At 31.3% G+C, this 18,125-nt stretch overlaps 1 protein-coding gene across 1 annotated transcript; it reads left to right on the top strand.

Moving 5' to 3' along the window:
• Window positions 1-12,421: 12,421 nt before the first annotated feature.
• LOC133190791 (uncharacterized) lies at window positions 12,422-17,887 on the top strand. The gene is made up of 6 exons (XM_061326478.1): window positions 12,422-12,488; window positions 13,604-13,670; window positions 13,753-13,821; window positions 16,174-16,534; window positions 16,722-16,862; window positions 16,960-17,887. The coding sequence occupies exons 1-6, from the start codon at window positions 12,460-12,462 to the stop codon at window positions 17,316-17,318; spliced, it is 1,026 nt and encodes a 341-aa protein (XP_061182462.1). The 5' UTR covers window positions 12,422-12,459; the 3' UTR covers window positions 17,319-17,887.
• The last annotated feature ends 238 nt before the right edge of the window (window positions 17,888-18,125 follow it).

The raw sequence follows: 18,125 nt of genomic DNA, 5'->3' as shown, positions 1-18,125 counted from the left end.
TACAGAGTTGTCAGATTTTTATCTTAGGCGTAAGATTTTTTGTGAAAAGGGTCACTGATAAGCCATATGGAGTGATTTCTTTGAATCAACCTAGTTTTCCTTCTAAGAAAGTTTTAAATTCTGTTCGCTGTACATATTTCAGCGCCACGTGCTCCGTGTAAATAGGACTCCCCTTGCACTGTAAGCAGGACACTTGCTTTGATTCGGGGTAAGATATTCAAAAGTTTCAAATGTTGACAGATAATTAATCATTGATTACAGTCTACCAGTTAAAGTTTTGAATATCTAGTTTTTTTGTATCATGTAACATTTTTAATGGACAGGTATTGTTTAAATACATGAAGATACCCATGCAATCGTCTGCTTGAAATATCTAGGTTACCTACATTTTTCGATGCTCTCTGAAACATTGGATGAACATCGTTTACCTGTAAAAATATTGCACTTTGTATATTACAAAAGATATTGCAACTATTTTTCAGGAATGGATAAGCCTAACTTGTGTGAGTTCATATATCACTAAAAAGAATTTTATGCGTTGTATTATATTGCTGTTTCTCAATTTTTATATAAATCAATTTCCGCATTTGTAAACACAATATCATGAACGACAAATTTTTAAGACTTAGTAGATTACCTGTTTAAAAATGTATGTTTTGTTTGTTTTTTTTATTTAAAGTGCTTCACCTATGCTAGAGATATATTTACATGCAGTTTAAGATCAACCTATGTATTTCAAACTAATGTAATGAGCTGAAAAAATTATTGAAATTTTAATTCAGCATAATTTCTTTCAAACTTTGATCTTTTTTGTCGGTTAATATTTATGAAATAGCAAAAATCTTACATACAATATGGCTTTCTAATCATTTCCCACTCTTAAGGATGTTTTCAGCAATATTGGTTTATTTGTTCTCTTCGAAATCAGGGAGGAGAGGAGAATAAATTCAGGCAAAAATGTATGAAAATCCTTTTGAGAAATTTTAGATTAAAGGTCATAGGAAACGATTCTTAACATTAGGATTTCACTTTTTAAACCTAAAGCTATATATGAAAGAATGTTAAATTACGAGTAGTAATATTTTTTGGCCTTTGTTCTACTGAAAAATAAAGGTGAAAACTTTTCCACTTGTTACTTTTCTTACCCGCTTATCCTTCTTGATTTTGTGGTTTTATGACGTCACAAGAGCCCACTGATGTAAACAGAGCATTAGACTAATGTATTTGTACCATATTTTTATGTAGTTAATTTAAGCTATTTTTGTAAATATAAATGTGTCTATGTTTTCAGGTGAGTTATCTGATTTCGTAGTTCAGTCAATTCAGTTTGAACGAGTCGTTAATAAGGCACGGCAACTCAAAACGGGGGCTTTTTATCGGATGATGATCCTGATGGATATCCTATATAACATTACGCTTAAATTAAGCTACAACTTCGATTACTTACTCTGCATCAAACCTTTAGAAACAAAAAATATTTCCCTGTTTAATACACATATACGACATTCCAAAAGGATTCCATCGTCATTTTTTATTCCAAGAAAAATCGTATAATGCAACATAAAATAGAATAATTTATTAAAAAGTGACCTTTTCTGATATGAATAAAAATTTTGATTAAGCTTATAATATTCTGTTAAAGAAAGAATATGACACTTATATTGGGAATATCCCTAATGTGAATCCCCAAAATAAACACGGGGCCGGTGGTATTGAAGTCCATGATAAGCGTGAACCCCTGAAAATGTCAGCGTCTTTGAAGTTTCGTTTTCCCCGATCCGAAACACACATATTGCTGTAAAAACGATATAGCAATAGAATCCCTGAGTTTATGACATGATCGTATTCTTCTATAAATATATATATATATATATATAAAGAAGAAATGTTGAGCCCAGAGTAAATGAGATTGTTATGATGCCGATACTTTGTGCAGACACGGTTTGACTCTACAATATCGAATTTCGAAATAATCGGTATGCAGTAGTAAACAGTACAGTCCATGATCAGTTTGCAAATCCATCCATCATTTGCGAGACTGCAATTTTAATATTAATGTTCTTTTTAACAGATGATAAAACTTTTGAAATTATATCCTTTACAGAAACAAAAAACATAAATATAATACACACTGGAAAAATAAACAGGTTTGTATACGATGATAAGTACTGATCTTTGATAAATATTTTAACACATTGACTGGAAAGATACCTACCTTTTTCGTATTTTATGTATTAAATTTTACTAAATTAAAAAAAAATGTCGATTTCTAATTCATTCAATATCTACATTTGGTAGAATCCTTATTCTTCATAGAAATATATCCACATGTCAGAGCTGCTTTTTTTTTAAACGTCGTTTGTACTAACTCCCATATATACAAGTTTACGTATAGTTCTTGCCAGAGTTGTTTTTAACCCATCTGCAGTGTGTTTAAAAACGACACGATTATTTCAAGAACTTTCAATTACAAAAAGAAAGAAATAAGAAATAACAAGGAGGGGGGGGGGGGACGCCAGAGATCGGGTATTGGTGGTGATGTTGTACATGAGTAAGTGAATATTAAGACAATGTCAAATGATAAGAATTGATTTAATTACATAAAACAGTAACACAAGAATTTTTTTTTCTTTCTTTTTTTTTAAAGTCATGTGATACTTTAACGCAGCAGGTACGTATCGTTTGTCAAGAAAAGTGTCATACTGACAGTGTTGGACTCTGTGTGAAAGTAAAACTAGGTTGTAAATAAATGATTTCATAAAAAACAACTGCCCTGGTTGTGAAAAATGAATTCATTCTCACTCTCCCTTCTTTCTCTCTTCCGATTGCTTTATTTTTTCTCTCAATAGATCGAAGTGTCAAACGATGAAAATGAACACATTTTGATTGATAAAACATGCAAACATCTTGCAAATATGCAATGGAATTTTTAAAAAGAAATACTTGCTTGTTTGAAGATCGTATATTTATACTAGGTATTAGCCATGATTATGATATTCTTTAAAATTAAGCTGCAAAATGACATGATAGTTTGTAAACATTGCATAGCTTTGAACAGCGATTGGGCCTTACTGACGTCATATGCTAAGGGAGATAAGCAACGTTAGTCAAAGTGAATTTTCACGACTGAGTAATTTTGATCGACTCTGCTGTAGCTATCTTGCGTAAAAAATCCAAAAAACAATTTCAGTCTTATTTTACCAGCTCATATGAACTTATTCCCGTATGTAACTCAATATGTTCAGGTAATTGTCTCCTATGACCTTTAAAGATGCAACAATAGCGAATATAGAGACTTAAAAACGTTTTGCAATGAATTCTAAAATTAATGAACATATTGAGACACAAAAAACGTTGATATATATATAATACTTATAATTGAAAGTAGACTTGATGTAGATAGAGTAATATATTATCGCTTTATTACATCAGTAATATGTTTATTGTGCTAAATTAAAAAAAAAAGAGTTCTTATAACTTTTTAATAATCGACGTTTCTGTCTTTAAGTCATTTAAGGAATCTTCTCATCAATAACTAGAGTTACAAAGAAATTATCTTTTGAATTATCTCTTTTGTATATGCTTGTATTGTTGTCATTATACTGAAACTGGTTTTATTTACTTATAGGACAATTTAACCCGTACTGGAGGCAGTTTTCTGGAAAAAAGCAATGAAACTGGCAAGATTTTTGTGTGTTTTCCTGTTGACTTAAAACTCCAGCGACTGACCAATGGAATCTTTTTCAAACTCGGAGGTTTGAATATGTATTTCAATATAATGTTAATTGAAAAATTCTTATATATTGATTTGAAAAATAGTTCCTTCAATTTTTCCATTTCATTATTATTTTCATATGTGAATCTTGTGTGTTGGCTAATCATTATTGTATTAAAAGTTTGGTTGTTAAATACATGTAGATACACAGTTTTGTTTAAATCTTAAACCCTACATTGGTTCCTGCATATGGAGTTATTGTTTCCTAGTTTATCTGATACCCAAGATAATGCTCTACCTGCAAACAAAAACAAGGCAAGCCATTGATAAGTATGTTGATGATACAGGAACATCAACAGTCTCATGTTTAGTCTACATTTCGCAAATTCTATGGTCAATACAATGGTCTTGTCAGCAAAAACAATCCATCATTAAGTTGAATGCTGACTGTTTTTATACTAATTGTTAGACCATTACTAATATTTTGAATTGTGCACGGATTTTTTCGTTTGCGTGATCATGACAGGGAGCACACAGCAGGTGTTACCGGTCGATAGGGAAGGCTTACTCCTCCATGGCACCTGATCCCACCTTTGATGCTTTTAGACGTTCGTGTTTGCTCTGCTCCCGATTTGTATTGTTTCAGTGGTCTTTTGAGCTCGATTACTATTTCTTATCTCCATATTTCATTTAATCATTTAATTAAACTGCTACTGATTCTATTAAGAACTCAGCAATTGATATTAAAAGGATGATGGTGTTGACAAACTTATGTCATCTTTGGAGTCCAAGTCTTCTAACAAACAGTTGGTATTCCAATGAGCACTAATTGTGCTCCTTTATTAGATGACCTATTTACATGTGTATATATTCATAGATAACAGAATTCATTCAAAGGCTTTTACACCATGAGAAGAACAAAACACTTGCTGTGGCCTTCAACTCGAAATTCAGATATATTGACCACGTATTATCAATTAACAATAGATACAACAATTCTTACACTGTACATTCATATCCATCGATATATCCCAGTGAACACGAAATAAAAGACACCACAGAGTCTGTCACAACTGAATCATTTTTGGACTATGGTCGATAAGGGCCAGCTAACAACTACATTATTTTGACAACGGGATGACTTCAGATTTTTAATCGTCAACTTTCCTTCTTCTTGTTGTAATATTTCTCTATCAGCTGCATATTGTGTTAACGGCTTCCAACTTATTCAATACTCAAGAGAATGCCCTGAGTAGATATATTTTTAAACCCAGGAAGGCTAATGACAGAAATATAGATGTTATAGGGATTTCAACAACCTCGTCTAAAGTCGTTTGTTCGAGTCACGGCTGCGACTAAGTTGATAAAAAAAATTGGTAGTAATTGTTCCTTCTCCAAGCGCTCGGAACTTTGAAGTGAATATTGCGAGTTATTCGGATGAGACCTTAAAAACCGAGGCCCTATGTCACGGTTAGCTTAGGCACGATAAAGAACCATCACTGCTAAATGCCCTGAGTGCCGAGTAAAGATCTAAATTTGAAGCCCTTCTCCGGTATATGGTGACGCCTCTCTATGAGTGAAAAATTCTCGAACGGGACGTAAAACAACATACAATCAATCAATCATTTAAAGTCAGTAATTCGTACATTCTATTGTCCTTATAATGACTTTCTTAGCAAATATAACCTATCATTGGGTGGTATTTTGGCTGACGTGTTAAACATTAATTGTCAGACCTCCGTTTTTATACTGAATTTGATCTGATCGATACAGGTCGATATGGGAATAACCCATCGACATTGGATACTTACTTCTCTTAGGCACTTAATCCCACCTATTGATATCCACGTTTTATGCCCTGTTAATTGATTTGTATTATTTGCACTTTTTGAGATCGGTCACTGTTCATCATCTTCATCTTTTTCATTTAATTTGTCATATTCTTCATTAAAAATATAAATGTATAAACCCTTCATTTATTTTCCTCACCCCGCAGTATAGAATTTTAAAAATATTTCTGTTCTAAATATGCCTCTAAGAAAATATAACATTTCACTCTACATGTAGATCTATTTTTATACTAAGGGATGACATTTAATCTGAATCTGAGAAGGGAAAGGCAAAATAAGCATTTTACATAGCAAAGAATTGATTTAAGAACCCATTGGCAAGAAAACAAGCATATTTAGGGACAGAATGAAACATCTGCAAATTTATAATACATAAAAAAGTAATTATATTGAATACAAACAACCATAATTATAACCTTATAAGTTTCATAATTTGATTAATGAACATTTGTAGCAATAACTCCAAAAAATCCACTGGTATTAGTGAATGGTATTTTGGAGCTAAACTGCACTATGTTTACTGATTCTGGATTGAATTCCTCTACGCTGTTTTGGGAAAAAGATGGAACAAGAGTGATGGAGGACTCAATGATTTCTGTTGGGGAACGTACTTTGTTATTTAAGAAAAACATCACAAGTGTAAATGAAGAAGGGATGTACGCATGTAGGAGTATGAATGGGGACACTATTTCAGTTTCCTCATTAGTTGTTGAATGCAAGTCTAAAATTCGTTTTATGTCATGACTGTATGCCGACATGGTAATTGTCAATAAAGTGAATTGAAATTGAAATTTACTTTAATATTTTTTCCCAACATTTCCATATAATTTAATATATTACTACAAATATTTCAATATAGTAAGATAAGAAGTTATTTTTTCAAAAATTGCTCTTGTATTTAAATATTCTTTTGCATAATTTAATTAAACTTGAGCAGAAAAAATGATATATTTAATGTAAGCAGGTTATCACATCACTGAACAAAATAAACCCATGTCTGTTTTCAACAGATGAAGCAGTACGCCAGGTAATGAATTTGTCCTGTATTCTTCACAAGAGTCGAGATGAGTTCACATGTACCTGGAAACTAGGACTTTATCACCATCCTGCATTCCTCAAAATCAACGCAAGTGTGTAGGTTGATTAAATGTGGTTATGCATGACTTAGAACACATTAATATTTCTTTATTTTGCATGCAAGACCTTTTTTCCCTTCTTTTACATCCAAAAGAATTGAAAACCTAGCAATTCAAGAATTCTTTTCAAATATTCTCAAAAATATTTTTCACCGACATAATAAAAAACGAATTCCTGTAAACATTTGTGTGTAACTATTTTTGTTACTGTACATCTCCATTTTTCTGGTAATCAAAAGAGGTCCTTTTTCTAAATAGCATATATATCTATAATGGTCATTTACTCAAAATTAAAATATAGATCCATGGACAACGGGTTTAGTCTGCAATCTTGTCAACAAAATTTCAAAGAGAAATGCACTTGGACTTCGGATGATGGTGCCATAAACTCTGTCACTAAGATAGTTATACTCAAAATTGAAAACCGAATGTATGGCGTCATCAAAACATTCAGGAGAGATTATATTACACGTAAAATAAGCAAGTATCACCATTTTCTCAAAACGTAAATGAAATAAGCATTACTTAATTTCCTGCTACAGTGTAATTATGCAAAAACATTTTAACAGTTTGTTTCATTTGAAATTGTCCTTTGCAGCAAGGATTGATTGACACCATGAATCCTGACTCTGAGAAATGTGAATGTGCATATATTTCTTGGAACGGGATTTCAGGTGGCGTTAATACATCTTCCAAAGTAGCCCTAAAGTCAGAATGGGAAACACTTGACATTGTAAGGGACAAATCTATATACCGAAATGTCTTTGTATATTTCACTGAAACTACAGATTTGTAGTTACACAGGTGAATTTGGTGGAATAAATATATCATCTGCGAAAAGCTCGGTATATTATTGGTAAATTAAAAAAAAAATGGGGGTATCAAAAATATTTATATGCAATTGTTTGCATATCCATCAAAATTTAAGGGGGGCATTTAAAAAATGAAAGTTTATCAAAAAGTTTAACTGATAAATTACCATGAGCATTGCACTCTTTTTCTCGCTGCTAAAGGTTAATTCTCTCATTTTACAGTCGATAAATGTGGATCTGAACACAAGTATTGTTGTGTGTGGCCTCGTGCCAGCTTCTACCTATAATGTTAAGATTCAGATAAAGCCATTTGAAGGACTGTACTACAGTGAAATAAACCAAAAATCATTTATAACATGTTCTAGAGGTAATATCTGATCCTTCGAATTTCATTTTTAATTTACTAAAAATACAACATTAATATTTGTTTATGTAATTAAAGGGTGTTTATATTTCCTTCATTAATAGAACCAACTAAGGTTCCTTCAGTTCATACCAGTGGGTATTCCTCCAATACATGTTACAATTGGATATCTAGTCGCAGAGTCACTGTTTATTGGAAAGTAAGATAAAAGAGCTATACAAATTATCAAGATACATGTATATCTATTCATTTAGTCAAAATTCTTTTTAACCGAAATTAGGACGACATATGATTGTTTAAGAAGATGAAAGATTTGAGTTTATGTAATAGTATCAATGTCGTTGAAGACAATTAGAATTTTGTCATTAGAACATCACTTCGTCAAAATTAATGTTTTAAAAATGTATGACTCAGGGAATTCCAACAAAATACCAAAATGGTAATTTGACAAGCTATACCATTTCATTTGAAAACATCATTGTTCATCTTGACGGGAAAAAGTTGTCGGGAGAAATAGAAATTCCGTGTAAAAAGAGCAGTACTCTGAGCATAAGGGGTTGCAATAAAGTTGGATGTTCATCCGAATCAAAAATACTAATACCACAATATACAGGTAACCAAACGCAGATATATATATATATATATATATATATATATATATATATATATATATATATATATATATATATATATATATATATATATATATATATATATATATATATATATATATATATATATATATATATATATATAAACACATTTATAACAAGTAATATCGAACTTATTTTATTGTACTTTTTGAGGTGTATAATTATCATCAACGAATGTCCTCTTTTCCTCTTTTGTCTGAATTGAGGTACCCAAGCTCTGACAAAGTTTCTATACTTATGTTATTTATTCAGTTTGGCATATTCTTTATTGAAGATGGCAAATAATATGCTGATTACATTGACCTCGTTGTTTTTATTTATTCTTCAACATCCACAAAAATCATATAAAGAGGTCAATATATATTTCAATTGAATAGCATAAACAAATGACATTTCAATTTAAAGAAATTCAATCCACAAAAAAAAAAAAAAAAAAAAACAAACAAACAAACAAAAAAACGTGTAATTAGTAAAGTACACGTGCTTACAAGAAAATCCACATTAATCTCCAACCTAATGCAATAAACTCAACCTTAAATAAAATGTCTTTGTATAAATCTGAAAAAGAATATTTATCTTATAGAGGTAGTTCTGCCATCCAGATTGATTGTGGAACATCGAAATACTTCTAGTGTAGACTTAACTTGGTTTCACAGAGAAGGACAATTTGCCGTAGATATAGCCTGGTGTGTAGGGAAATCTGGCTTGCTCCAGTGTCAGGTAAACTATATCAAAACAAGGATAGAATCCTGAAAGTAGATAAATTCATTCTAATTCATAAAAACTTTAAGTTAAAGTAACTGAAGTCTCTTAGTTTTTTTGTACTTAAGGATGAATTCAACTTTCTGAGATTGAATGGAACAGATAACCACACTTCTATATCGACCAATGATATCAATAGTAGAAATGAAGATGTAATCTTTGGTGTGGCTATTATAAATGACAAACAATTAAGTGGTGGTATAAAGTGGCAGGATGCTTGCAGATACCAAAAGAATTTAGGTACAATTATTCTTTTTTTTCCCCACTTGATTGATTTATCGATAATTTCACATTGTTATTTCTATATTCTCTATAAAGAGAAAAAGTCAACATAATTGATATTAACTCCTCCGAAAAATATTACGGTCATTAAATTTTTACTTTTGACCGGTAAAGAGAGCTTTCCCAAAATATTATTGATTTTGATTATGATTTGTTGTATAAAAATTTTTAGAGTAAATTTGTGAAATTGTTATCCCGCTAAAACCTTGCTGACCTCGGCTTTGCCTTTGTCAGGAATTGTTTTCGCGGGATAATAATTTCACATGTTACCTTAAATAAACATGTAATATTTTATTTGTTATACTGAATGCATTTAGAATGTATTTTAAAGAAAAAACCCAAAGTGAATCCTACGCGCAGACATTCTGCACAGTTAACAATCTTTATACTGTTACCCGTCGTCATGCAATGTCAGCCGTTGCTATGTAATGTTACCCGGAGGGCGTAGTTTACGTACATTTTAGAGTAACAGTACTTTTTAACAAATGTTTTAAACCAATTAAATTTGACTATTTTTTTTTTTACATAACAAATTGATTTATTGCCACGTAATGGTACCGTCGAGACTTCCAAAAAACAAAACGTCACAAAAAAGTAACACAGTCATCGCAATTTGCAGATTCGTTAGCACCACAGTCAACTTGAAGATAATGTATTGGATACCAATAGGTTGCTGGATTTCAATAATTAAATCAAAATGCTATTTATTGATGTGTTTTGTTTGTCATATAACAAAACAATTATTGACTGTGTTTTCGGGCAACATTAACTATTAACTTACAAAATTATTTGCAATATTTCATCCCCCTGGGGCAAACATAATCAGTGTTGCCCCAAAACACAGTTAATATTTGTATAATACAGTAATTAATCTGAAAAAATAAGGAACATTTTTGTTTTTAGAAATTCAAAACTTCTTTTATAATCAAAACCAATTTAAAGACATTGTTAGTTGATTATCATATTTTCACAATCTCTTTGTTTAAACATAATAAAGGAGTTATTTGCATACAAATTTTACTTTTAATATTCAATTTATTTTGTATCTTTTATTTGGAAAGTTTTATTTTTTTCAAAAGTTCTCATATACCAAAGATATCTTTTTCAAACTATATACAACTAAATACATTGGTGTTTATTTTTCATAAAAATTTGAATTATTTATCAAAGAAAATGAAATAATGCAAAATTTTTGGTTAAACATAAGAATTTTACTAAATCAATGAAAAACGGAAAATACACCCCTTTGACCTCGTGAAAAACTTCTAGAGCTATGTAGTACTGGTATTTTGCAAAGTTATACATGAAACAAAGCTTTTGTTGTTTTGTTGTTGTGGAATGGGAGCACATATTCAAAGACCAAAACACACCAAAAATATTTATATCCAATTTCAAATAATATTCAATTTCAAAATTTTACTAAATGAGCCATGTATAGTTACATTTCAAAAGCTACATCCTACTGAAAGATTAAGTGGTCATCCATGAGAATTTAAGTATCCGGTCAGGTTCAGTGCTGATTTCAATGGACAAAATTTTATACCCAATAAGAGTTGTAATTAAGAACAACCACTTGATCCTGGTACTTTATATATAAATCAACTGTAAATTAAACCTGCTTTGAAACCAAAAACTTCAATAGTTAGTTTGTTCTTTATCTTCATCTATTTCATTGCGAAACGCGTTGAATGATGTGTGTGTAGAACGTAGAATGTAGGCGTAAATACGTTTGCAATTCTTTATCTGATATCAAATTCCGCAGAGAGTGCTTACTTAACAAGATACAGACTGACTCACCCTTAATTTTGAAATTCGGAATTCACAATTTAATTTTCACAGAACCAAAGAAGATAACCGGCGTCATTCTTCTCCCAGACGCTCCAGAAAACAGCCTTATTGTATCATGGTCTCCCGTGCTCTGTGAAAGTTCCAAAGTAAACAACGTTTACATTCACGCCTATGAAATAATTTCTTGCCGATTGGATTCTCAGAATCATTGCATTGGTAAGTAAAATAATCTTAAAAGATTTACCAGAACACTGTCAGTACTACGTAAAAAAAATTGTTGGTTAAGCAATAAAGTCTATTTTACAATAAATGTCACCTGTCTGCTCAAAATGTTGAACTCGAGCAGGTGTTCCTCCTCAGTCATATAAATTTATGTATCAGTAGACATCAAATTTCAGCAATTCATATATGTATGTATTTTTCAAAACTTTAAATATACATATATTAAACAATTCAGGGAAAGAAAATTCTGAAGAACTTTAAGCTACACACAACACTCAACATACTCTTAAGAATCTTCATCCTGACGTTAAGCATGGTGTTTGGGTGAGGGCAAAATCATTAGCAAAGGTCGGACCTAAAAGCGATATGGTGTCCGGAATACCCAGCAACAATGGTACGAATGAGAATCGCTAAATGTTACATGAATACACTGATCAAAACTACTGACATCTTATGATCAATGTTTCAGCGTACTTAGAAAAATATTTCCCTAATGCCTAAATTTTAAAGATTTTACTTGAAATGCATGTAAGGACAACATGGATCAATTGATTTAAAAGCGATTTCAATATTTTCAAAATTCCTAATGCCAAATGGCGGAGATTACATTTACATCATGTAAATGTTTGCATAGTATGGCTGCTTAATCGAGTGGAGGATTGGAAATTTGTCTATTATTTACAATTTGACTTAATTTTATATAATATTAACACAATAGTGGTTCAAATAGTTCTTATGTCTATCTTCATTTGGATATTTAACTCTAAAAAGAAAAGATATTTCCACAAAACACTTAATGCAAACCTTGTTTTTTAGACTTAGGGACCAGTGCTGTAGTAAGCATTATCATTGCTGGAATTTTTGTTTTGGTTATTATGTTGGCTGGTGGAGTTTGTATACTGAGGTATTATTTAGTACTTTTACAGCTTAAAACTCTATAAACATTTATTAGGATCTCGAATAAAATTGTGGGAGCCCTATAGGAATCACATTTTCCGCCTGCCCACTTACACCTTGCTGTGACGCGATCTCTCAAAGAGTTATCAACAAAACATTTTCAAAATTGGTACATCAATACTCTTCTCTAAGAGCAAAGCACCTAAAGATTTTGGGTTTTAATGTATATCTTTGATACTTTCTTTAAACATGATAACTCAAACAGTTCTCTTTTTTTTCATTAAAGGTCATTAAAGGTCATATCACTTTGAATGTCTGTCTGAATGTATGCCTGAATGTATAACTACTTTGTTGTTACATTTCTTTAACAGTTCTTTGCGTGGCCCTCTCTGACTGTGTCAGTTTTCTAGTTGAGTTTGATTCTCTTACATGTACACAAACTACAAAGTAAATTTTTTTAGAGTTATACAGCAACATGATGACATACATATATGTATAAAATGCAGTTTATCTTAAATTATGTAAAAACCAAAGCATTATTGAAACGTTTTAAATTTCTATTTGAGATTCTTGGTTCAATGCTGAAAAGAATATTCAATGTTTTGTTGGTTGCATGCCGAATTTATATCAAAATTGGGACCCCTTAAAATTGGTTTGCAAGAGATCGTTTCTCTGGATTTCGAAAAAGAATAGGCTCACTGGGGGCTGCAAGAGAATACAAAAAAAATCGTTAAAAAACGTATAAACTTAATTTTTCACCAAAATATGGCTGAGGCATTGCCGACTCGGCGTTAAGCAATAATCACTCAGATTCAAGAGTGGGACAGTATTTTACACGAATGCAAGATGCTTTAACAAAAAAGTTTTGCCTGAGTTGAATAAATTCTATATCCAGCTAAAAACATTGAATTTTCTTGTACATGAAATTTACTTCGAAATTTGTTCTGCCATTTGGTACAGTGTAACTGACATAAAAATGTGCTGGCTGTTTTTGTTGTTTAATAAAAATATCAAATTTATTCCACAGAAAAAAAGTTAGAGGATCGCACTATTAAAGTATATACAATAAACATTTAATATTTTATAAGTTATCAATTAAAAGGAAATATATTTCTGTTTTAGAAATGTACGAAGTAAACTTGGTTTAGGCGAAACTTTCCCAATTCACCTGCCTGATTTAGAATCTGAGGTAAGTTCTGACCAACATAAGGCCTCGTATGCCTTATTTTAGAAGTGGATTACTTTTTATCTTTCTTTTTGATCATTTTTAGAAATCATGGGAGAAATTCGTCACTACACCAGCTTCCTACACTGATACCAAATCTGCTAACTGCATTTCCGTGAGTAAATATGAAAATGGTGAAGATAACGAAAGTAAAAAAAAATAAGAAACAATACAAATATATGTGAAGTCTGGAAGTTCCAGAGGTGGGATCAGGTGCCTAGGAGGAATAAGCATCCCCTGTTCACCTGTCACACCCGCCTTGATTGTATTTATCAAGTAGATGGAACATTTCGCTGTCAAATTCAAAATAAAACAAAGGCCTAACAATTGGTATGAAACACTCAGCCACAATACGACCCAGGGATAGGTTATATTTGCTGAAAAGTCAATATAACGACAATTCAATTTTCGAAATGCTGACTTTAAACGAGGTAGTTAAAATCTCTGTAATATCAACTTATCTGTAAGTAGCCTGCCTCAGTTTAAAAATTGATCGTATTCGGAACATGCTCCTGAGTATCGAATAAATTGGGAAATGTTATCACCATATGCAGGCGATAGAGGATATTACTACATAAATAAGGAGAGTTGACGAAGGAAAAGTGAAGCCATCTCGTTTGTCATACAATTTAGTATATTAGTCGTCCCATATCGTCTATAGTCAGTAAAAATCCAAATATAAAACAGATTTGGCAGACTCTGGTTCCTTTTATTTCAAGTTCACTTGGATATATCGCGTGGACATATGAATGGAAGCGACTATTGTGAATTGATAATACGTCGTCGATATACATGTATATAAAAGTCTATTGAAGGCCACAGCAAGTGTTTTCTTCTACACATTTAGAAGTTATTGAAAAAATTCTGTTTCATAGGAATATAAAAACAGGTTGGCTAATAGAGAAGCACATTCAGTGCCCATCGAAATCTCAAAAATTTGTTGAATGACCTGGTCTTCGAAGACTACATAAATGTTGTCAATGAGGATCTCCAGCAATATATAATTCGCTGAAAAACAGATTACTTGATATCAGGCTCATGCTTTACATATGTACATGTATCTTATTGCAATGCTTTCATAATATTACAAAAATATAAAATAAACCAGGAAAATAACACAAAAATATATCGATAAGTACTCAAAACGATTTTAAATAATGGGTTCAGTAAATTGCTGCGATAAACATGCATTGAGCAAACTAGATTTGACACTAGAATAGGGGTTACTTTGTTGTTCAGGGTAGAGTTCTGAGTATTTTTATGTATTTGAGAACTAAGAAGAGAAACGCGTGATTTAACTTCTGTTTAAAATTTCAATTATATAATTTCAAACAATAGAAAACAACTGGGTTTGAATAAACCTTGATCATATTTAAATTTGTTGAGTCTGTATATATTTCAATGAAATATTTATGGTTTTATGGTAAAAATTTCTTTGGGGTTTTGTTTTTTATTAGTGTTACAGTTTGAAATTGAACAAAAGGGGATATATTTATTTTTTATTTATAAGTGTTACATGAATACAATTTGAAATTGGACATAAGGGGATAGCGTAACTTATACCATTTTCAATAGTGAAGGGCTTTAAATTATGGTTTAAAGAAAATCGATATTTTTACACTGTAAAAAGCATTATTTCCATAGTTTGAAATTGACCGAAACAAATATAGGACATATTCACAAACCAACATGACTGAGAAAGCCAATTGAAAGAATGTGAAACTGAAATTCAGTGTTTTGTAGTTGGATGTGGAATTGATATCACTCCTTAGACATGACGTCGACAGTGCTTTGCACTCCTGAAAATATGTTTTTAAAAGTCTTCTCTCACTCCTGAAATAAATTACATATCCAACTACAAAACATTGAATATCTTGTATTCTCAAAGGAAAAGATTACCTGTATACTCCATAAGCTTTTCTCCCGCCAATCACTTAAGATACCTTCTCTCTGTACTCAGGCATATTGGACTGTTTCATTTATTAAACGTCCATATAGTTACACGCCAAATCATCATATGTCGAAAAGCTTCTAAAGACACCTTAATTCTTGAGATATTTGACATATCTAAAATTCAATTCATAATATAACCTAAAAAAAATATGGAGATTTAAATTTGGGTTAAATACTCTGACGTAAAGATATCTTTATTTGAAGTATTAAAAGCTTTATTTTAAAGGATTTTTTTTACCATGATGAGATTGTATAAAATACTCCATTCTGTATTATTATCTTGAAAATACGAGTAAAGGCACATGAAAAAGGTTCCAAATTGTATGTATTCCTTAATTTCATTCATTTTTGATATTTTTTTTTATTTTGATGTAAAGTTTGATTAATACAATTATGAGGAATAACTGGTATTGATGATATATATATTAATATAATATATTATCATTTTTTTTATTGTCATTTCTTGTAAATCTATACATAATATAAAATTATAAAAAAAACTTTCTAACTTTAGAATCAAACAAAATATGCAAAAGGATCCGTTGTATCTTCCAATTCACCGTATACAGAAAGTGACCAGTGTACCTCCAAGGAAAGATTACTAAAGTGTCTCATCGAAAATCTACCTGATCAATGTCCTCAGGCTAATAATACCGTTTTGCCGCTGATTGATTTTCCCAGTAGGAATGACATAGACAAGGAAAATGACAATGACATAAACCAAGAAAATGACAATGCAAAAATACCTGAAATGCTCAAAAGCAGTGATCCAACATTGTCAATGAGTAAAATATACGAAAAAGAAAACAAAAGAAAAATGTCGAGAGAATTTCTGCCCCCTGGTTATGCAAAGGTTTTGTCTCCTTGTCTCCACGGTAGGATAATAAAAAAGATTATTAATGTTTTTGTCAATAATTAAAAACAAAAATATAAGATAATCTCCTTTCAAATGTGAGATTTAAATTGACAAGATGCATGCTCACACAGAAAAGGTTAATTAATTTCTTGTGCATTCGATCAGAAAATCGTAAATGAAATGGAACTTGATTTGAATTTCAACAGATATTAATAGGTCACCGATTGATATTGGAATCTCCACGAGGGACTCGCCGTCAGACTCAAATAAGATCTTTCAGGAGATCGTGTCCTCAGATGAGAATAATATAGGACAAAATGAGGTCCATCATAACATATGCTCGAAAGGTACAAGTAATGAAATGATCATATAGAATTCTGTATATCTATTACTTAATATATATTGTACACGGATGACTGGATAATGTTTGTTTTCTTCTTGCAGCAGACATACATAACATATCAGTTAACCCACAACGATCCACCGATGAAGAATCTTTGAATGATCAAACAATTAATGATGAATGTTATGTAACTAATGATGCTAGTCATTGGGTCAATGAAAGCAAACTCTCTGTTACGAATAGAAATAATGTCGAGCACCAAAGAAGAAGTTACCTCCCTTCCGACTTAACGCAGTCCATGACATCTGCATTGGAAAAAGGCATATCTTCAAGTCTCAAAAACAATATGACAAACACTGGTCTAAGGGATGTCAATACAAATGTAATTGATGACTCATATCAGAAGACATCAACACCAGCTTTAAACGGAGATGATTACATTAAAAATGATTTTTTTTAACTAATAATGGTGTACCTAACGCATCTAAAATCGATAACATTTCAATTATAAATACTTCTATCAATTCCTCTGAATTAAGCGATCATTTAGCGAGTAATTTTTGTCAAAACGCGGAAATGTGCACTGAATATGTTTTTAATGACACTGAGCCAGACGTTGAGTCAAGCGTGAAATTCATACTAAATGCAAAGCAATCGCCTGACCGCCTTCCAAATGATGCATTTAACCAGAATACCAGTGAGAAAAACCTCGAGTTTATCGGATATGTACCATATACTGGAGTCATAGAGGGGAATCTCTAGTCAGGAAAATTGTACTCTACATGCTGTAAAAAGAGGTTTTATTTCTTGCCTTTACATTTATTTGTTGTTGCTTATTATTCATTTCTTTACAAAAAAGATATACATTGACTCTTTTGATAGCTGCTCGGTGTTGTACAAAACTTGAATTAAGTAACTATAAGTACCGATGCAAGGAAGTCTGTGAAAAAAAACCCGCTGATAGTGAACTTTTTGTTTCATTTAAAATTACAATTAATAAAGATGTCTCTGGTACATGTATGTACAATATATTATCTGGTTTTTTGTTTTGTTTCCTATCACCTGTTGCCTTTCAAAATACACAGCTGTAGATAGGTGGAATTTTTATGCATATTTTTCCCAATAATGGAAAACTGTTAAAAATGTATTCTTTATATTGTGAAACTTACAATATAATAAAATCACTATTTTAGCTAAATTGAACAGCTTTATACAGAATACTAGCGGCCTTAGATTTAATAATTTACTTTGTTGTAGCCAAAGGTAT

The sequence above is a fragment of the Saccostrea echinata genome, unplaced genomic scaffold, assembly GCF_033153115.1.
Source record: "Saccostrea echinata isolate AGI-Se365-2 ecotype Australia unplaced genomic scaffold, CSIRO_AGI_Sech_v1 ptg000022l, whole genome shotgun sequence".
Lineage (NCBI taxonomy): Eukaryota > Metazoa > Mollusca > Bivalvia > Ostreida > Ostreidae > Saccostrea > Saccostrea echinata.
The sequence above is the reverse complement of the archived record's forward strand: the minus strand, read 5'-3'. Positions and strand labels throughout refer to the sequence as shown.

What these genes read in the sequence shown, in the direction of transcription:
- LOC133190791 (XM_061326478.1), top strand. Translation starts at nt 12,460, where the DNA reads ATGTTGGCTGGTGGAGTTTGTATACTGAG. An exon ending in TGCCTGATTTAGAATCTGAG is followed by an intron (nt 13,671 to 13,752) that starts GTAAGTTCTGAC and finishes GATCATTTTTAG; the next exon opens with AAATCATGGGAGAAATTCGT. An exon ending in AATCTGCTAACTGCATTTCC is followed by an intron (nt 13,822 to 16,173) that starts GTGAGTAAATAT and finishes TTCTAACTTTAG; the next exon opens with AATCAAACAAAATATGCAAA.